Source organism: Triticum aestivum, chromosome 7B, assembly GCF_018294505.1.
Source record: "Triticum aestivum cultivar Chinese Spring chromosome 7B, IWGSC CS RefSeq v2.1, whole genome shotgun sequence".
NCBI lineage: Eukaryota > Viridiplantae > Streptophyta > Magnoliopsida > Poales > Poaceae > Triticum > Triticum aestivum.
Window position 1 is genome coordinate 10,603,434 of NC_057813.1, and position 6,540 is coordinate 10,609,973.

The window sequence follows — 6,540 nt, forward strand, 5'->3', positions numbered from 1 at the left end:
CTCGAAATACGCCAACCCAACAAGTACCTTCGGAGACACCTGTAGAGCACCTTTATAATCACCCAGTTATGTTGTGACGTTTGGTAGCACACAAAGTGTTCCTCCGGTAAACGGGAGTTGCATAATCTCATAGTCATAGAAACATGTATAAGTCATGAAGAAAGCAATAGCAATATACTAAATGATCAAGTGCTAAGCTAACAAAATGGGTCAAGTCAATCACATCATTCTCCTAATGATGTGATCCCGTTGATCAAATGGCAATTCATGTCTATGGTCAGGAAACTTAACCATCTTTGATTAACAAGCTAGTCAAGTAGAGACATACTAGTGACGCTATGTTTGTCTGTGTATTCATACATGTATTATGTTTCTGGTTAATACAATTCTAGCATGAATAATAAACATTTTATCATGATATGAGGAAATAAATAATAACTTTATTATTGCCTTTAGGACATATTTCCTTCATGGATAACAATTACTATTGAGATAGATTGCAAAGCACCGGTGGAAGACTAGAAGCAAGGACTTGGTCGGTTCATTAGAGGACACATCGTTAGAGAGGTGCGTACTAATCTATCATCTTTTCAGGGATGCGAACTACAATTCGCTAGGAGAGTTGCAAATGAGGTTGCTCATATATGAATCCTATATTTGATGTAATCCTTGACTCGTAGTGCACTCAACCATTGAAGTGCCAAAATCATCTTTGCCCATCAACACCCCTCTTAAGGTTTTTATCGTCGCCATCCATATTATCATTCGAGGGCTCCCCCCCTCTACAAGATCGCTATGATAAAAAGAATCATTATCATCAGGCCGACCAGCTCAGCCTGAACGACCACCCCGTCTCCCAGAACCACCACGACCCGGCCATTGGAGGCCGACCAGTCCTCATGCTCCACCTCGCGCGAAGATTCTTGAAAACAAGCGCCGAGGGGGGATATAAGCCATCACCATGCTCTTTGTACACATGACCAAACATGCGACGGACCGCACACCAATCCAGTAGCCTCTCATACTTTACAACGACTAACTCGACGCGGTGAACGTAGAATAGGGATTTTGCGCTGCAGGTGTGTTGAGGAACCAGGGCAAAAGGAAACAAATCAAGTATTTTTTGGGGGGAAACAAATCATGTGGGCCTCTGCAGGAGGCTGCGCTCTGGAGTGTGGGCTGGGCCCTCAAGCCCACTATGCGAGCACAGCGAGGGCGTCAGCCACCTTGAAATACCCCGCCTTGGCGCCCGATCGTAACCGTCCCAACCAACAGCCTTCTCTCCTCCCCTTCTCCCCGTCGCCGGAGCAGAACCCACCATCCCCACCTCTCCTTCCCCGCTCGGTTTCTCTCTCCACCGAGCGCCTCTGTTCTCCAGCGTCACCGGCGACCGATGGAGCAGTTCGAGGACGGCCACCACGTGCGGCTGCGGAGCCGCGACCGCGGCACGTACCTGCACGCCGACGACGACGGGCTTGGCGTCTCCCTCAGCCGGCGCCGCGCGTCCATGAACTCGGCTTGGGCGGTGCACATCTACCAGGGAGATGGCAATGTCCAGTACGTGCTCCTCCACAGCGCCGCCTACGGCCGCTACCTCGGCGCCACGGACGCGCCGGCGCCGCGAGGCCACAGCGGGCGCCGCGTCGAGCAGCGCGACTACGAGCCCTGGGAGGAGATGGCCATCAGGTGGCAGGCCGTCAGGATCGGCTCGGGGGACGATATCCTGCTCCGCCAGGTCGCCGGCCGCCTCCGCGCCAACGGGAGGTACCTCAGCGTCGACGCCTTCAACAGCGTCGGCCCGATGATGCACTGGGTCGTGGAGCAGATCCCCTCAAGGGAGGACACGCCTCACCTTGCAGCTCCGACTGGGGTGAGTCCGCCATGCCCGCTTCTTCATACTTCTCGAACTGCTTTCAGCGGAACTATCGATTGGGCGAATTGGGTTCTTGGGTGTCGTTAGTTTGGGTATCGACTGGGGTTCTTTCCAAATTCTTGAGTCTTCCCGAATTCGGTTCTTGGATGTCGTTACAATTGGGGATTTGTGTTCTCGAGCTGCTTCGTATTTGATGGTTCTTTGGGACTCAACTGCAGCTCCGCCTCCCCAGAAGCCTCGCCTTCCTGTTGCCGTGGCGGGTGATCCAGTACGAGCAGGCCGGCGCCGCCGAGCCCAACGCCAACTTCGCCTGGGCCTCAGTCCTATTCAGGGGCAGGTCCGCGTTCCACCTGAGGAAGAAGCTGGCCCGCCGGCTGGATGCCGCCATGGACGCCTCCAACCTCGTCATGTGCGTCCGAGCGGGTACGCACGGGCGCCCTACCCCACTGGTCGTCGATCTGCCCCACAGCGACGAGACCCTCGACATCATCGTCGTCATGGCCGGGACGCCAGGTGAGACGCGCCATTCCTAACTTCCTACTTCGTATTTTAATCTTCAGTTTACTGAAACTGTTGTATTCTGCAACTGCTGCCAATCTGCTTCAGTTAGGAATGGGGAGTTGTGTGGACTGTTGTAGTATTAGATATAAGTAGAAGGAGTTGAATGGAAACAGATGGTATTTGCATTATGCCTGCAGTAAAGATGCTAGAAGGTAATCTGAATCTAGTTTGTTTGGGGAAATCATAACAGTCGGTCTTGTGCAATGAAACTGTCTGAAGAACAGTTTACTGGAACTGTTGTATTCTGCAACTGCTGATAATCTTCAGTTAGGAATGGGGAGTTGTGTGGACTGTTGCAGTATTAGCTATAAGTAGGGAGTTGAATGGAAATAGTTAGTATTTGCATTATGCCTACAGTAGAAATGCTAGAAGGTAATCTAAATCCAGTTTGTTTCGGGATAAATCATAACATATTCACATTAAACCCTGACACTGAAGTTATTGGTTTCATAGTACTGTCCTTGATACAAATAATTCAGTTTTCCCATTCGGCACTATTTGTCGCTTGTAGAAACTTTGGAACTTAGATACCCAACTCAGTCAAGTTATTTGTACTGTAAATTCTGTTTGGTTTAGCATACTATAAATTCTTTGAACAACATGTGCACCAAATTCAGGTTAATCCTACAGTATTTCATGAAATCTGTCTTTCAGGTTTTTTGCACATTATATTGTTTTTTTTCAGTTTTTTTGTGCACAGTCCTACAGTTATTCATTGATTCTGCAAAACAGTGATATTTAAATTATCGATCTTCTCAAACTGTTGTACTACCTGTGACATGATGCCTAACTTCCTCACTTTCTGTTCTTATTCAGCCCACGCAGACCTGCGGTACCCGAATGTCGATGCAGAGTAGACTCCTGACCGTCGACGGTCCACCTCTTCAGAAGTATCGCCGCCTCGGACACTATGACATGAGAATTCAGAACTGCATTTTTCATTGATATATAGGTTTAGGAAGCGCCTCTTGTGTCTGTTAGCATAGTTAAACTTGATTCATTCTCCAGACAGGAGGAACCTGTCCCTTGTAGTTCTAAATTTCAGAACCTGTGTGAAGAAATTATACATTGGCGTTGGTCTGTAATGATCGCCTTCTTATTGTGGCTGCTACTTCAGCGTTGCCAAGTGCATTTCACTAAGATGTCAACTTGGGAACCTCTGTGAACAGTTATGCAATGGAATTGGTTTGTAATGCATTTGAACCGCCAAGTGCATTTGAATGTTACTGGTTTCTCTTAGATGTGAGCGCTGCCGTTTCAAGTTTCAGTCATTCAGCAGAAAATGAATTTTGCAAGATATGTACTGGTCGGTATTATTTGCTGCATTGACATCATCTTTTGGGATTTATTTTAATGGAGCACTGATGAGCTTGTGGTGGAAGACAATGCTAATCTTCAGTTAGGAGTTTGCTGAAACTGTTGTATTCTGTAACTGCTGCTAATCTTCAGTTAGGAGTTTACTGAAACTGTTGTATTCTGCAACTGCTGCTAATCTTCAGTTAGGAGTTGGGAGTTGTCTGTATTAGATATAAGTATAATGAGTTGAATAGAAGTAGTTGGTATTTGCATTATGCCTGTTGTACAGATGCTAGAAGGTGATCTGAAGCTAAACTGGTTGTTGGGGAGAAAATAATTACTTAAGTCACATATTCAGACTAAACCTTGATACAGAAATTTTTGGTTTCATATGACTGGCACAGATATTTAAATTTCCCCATTTCGAACTCAGAAACCCAACTCAGTCAAGTTATGTGTTCTCAGCCTTAAAGAGAAGATACAGATTTCTGGTTGATTTTACATATTGTACATTTTTTGAACAACATTTAAACCAAATTCTGGTTATATTTATGATACAAAATTCAGGTTGTTTTCCAGGTTTTGTACATAAGCTGTCATCTTCGTCAATTATCCAATAAATACAGTGATATTTAAGTTACATAGATCTTCTCCAAAGATTGCATGTGATATGATTTCTTACTCTTTCACTGTCTGGTCCAATTCAGCCCACGCCGAGTTGCGGTACCCGGATGTCAATACAGCGTAGAGAAAGATAAGAGAAAGACTCCTGAGCGTCGCCTGACAGCCCACCTCTTGAGATTCAGAACTACAATTTGCATTGGGATATAGGTTTAGGAAAACCCCAGCAGCTCTTGAGATTCTGCTAGCTGAAATTGAATCATTCTCCTGACAGGAATAACCTGTCTGCTTCACCCGGGAATGTATCCTGTGCACCGATTCAATCTGCTTCACCCTTGTGGTTCTGAACTTGCAGAGCGTCTTTGTTCTTGAACGGTGCGATTTTTCTTTTTGTAGAGACAACAAGGTACTCTTTTTCTTTCGATTTTGAAAAGAAAAAAAGGTACAATACTGCCTGGAACGAAGTAGATGTGGTACGTACTGTCAGCGGTGGGAAAACTACTTTTTTTTTCTTTCTTTTCTTGGGGGAAAACTACACTTCTACTTATCCGGAATGGGAAAAGAAAGTAAATAAATGATTTCAAACCACATACGTCCTCAGGGTAGATCTTAAGTTTTTTTAGCGTGTGTTTTGAATTACCCCATTTCCTGGATTCACTGTTTTTTTTATAAAGAGAGCTTCCTCTCCAATTTCCATTACTAGAAACCTGAATTCACTAGTATAATTCTGGACTCGTTCCTGTTTTAATATGATGTAGGTACGGATCCTGATCCGTTATATGAATATCCATCTCTGAGCCCAGGCTCATCTGCACCAGTGTTGAAGAAAAAAATCAAAACAAATATTAGAAAAATTCAAAAATTTCCATTTTTCTTGCATGGTAGATAATTTGATGCATGAGGTCCACTCCAATTTTCAGATCATTCGGACATCTGAGAATCTCTCGACAAAAAATACAAATTTGGGGTCTGTAAAAAATTTACTGTTTAAGTACTGTTCTGATCCGATTTGCATTTTTTGCTGAGAGCTACTTAGATGTCCAAATGATCTGAAAATTAGAGTGGACCTCACGCAATAAATTATCTACCATGCAAAAAAAATTTGAAATTTTTTAAGAATTATTTTCTGATCGGGTGCAGATGAGCCTGAGCGTCGAATCGCTGCACTCCTCCATTATACCCTTTCCTGAAAGAATAAACAGACGTGGGGAATTAGCAGAAGATCCCGTCTCACATATCCCCATCCCGCGAGCACACGAAGGAAGAAATACACAGAAGACAATGAACATTGATGGAACCAGTTTTCTCTAGTAACATAAATCACCCCAAAATTGACAACCCGGTCACATTCGTACCCCTAATTTAAAGATTCCTCCCACATTTGCCCCTCTCCCCACACAAATTACCCTCAATTTTACTATTGATCCCGATTTGATGCTCATTTGGCAAGCCACGTAGGTGTTTTTTTTTATTTTCAGTGGTTTTGTTTCTGTTTTTTCTCGAGCTCGAACCAGTTAAACATGAGTGCACTGAACCAGACCTGGTGGGCGCACCAGGTCTAGTCGCACCAGGCCGTCGCTGTGCCCACCTAGTCGTCGCACCCGCAAGCTCGTGTGGTGCCTTTTTTGGGTCTATTGTTGGAAAATGTAGTAGAAAAAAAATTGTTTGACCTACGATCAAGATCCAAGGATCACTATGAAGATGCATACAAGGTTAGATCAGATCATTACCAATTTTGAGTTGTAGCGAAAGAAGAGTTGGCATAGATTGAACTTGAAGTCCGTCGAACTATTTCAGGAATGACACCTCGAACAAAGATCGAAAGCACAATCTTTCTACAGATTACACACGTACCGAACTAGTGATTCAACAGAGCTTCGGCGTCAAGAGCTAAGAGTCGCTGAGAAAACTAGTGGCAGATGTAGCCTAGCGGCGTCCACATTTAGATCAACTAGATGCGAAAGAGAAACTGGGCGCGGGCCAGCATCGAGACAACCTCCAAGGCTTTTGATATGTTCTAGGGGTTGCCCCTACCCATCTATTTATATGTTGAGGTAGTGAGGCCTTGAGTCTCCCATAGTCGGTTTGGACCATGAGGAAGAGTCTCATCGGACTCCAGCACAAAATGCCATGGTTCCTGGCATTTCGGGGAACACTTTAGACTCCGGTGTTTGACCCAGAGGGGAAAC

At 45.0% G+C, this 6,540-nt stretch overlaps 1 protein-coding gene across 1 annotated transcript; it reads left to right on the forward strand.

Annotated features, from left to right (window-relative positions):
- The first annotated feature begins 1,255 nt into the window (after positions 1 to 1,255).
- On the forward strand, positions 1,256 to 3,550 carry LOC123161315 (uncharacterized). Its single transcript, XM_044579154.1, has 3 exons — positions 1,256 to 1,870; positions 2,092 to 2,386; positions 3,251 to 3,550. Exons 1-3 carry the CDS (start codon positions 1,394 to 1,396, stop codon positions 3,289 to 3,291), a joined length of 813 nt encoding a protein of 270 aa, XP_044435089.1. The 5' UTR covers positions 1,256 to 1,393; the 3' UTR covers positions 3,292 to 3,550.
- Positions 3,551 to 6,540: the final 2,990 nt, after the last annotated feature.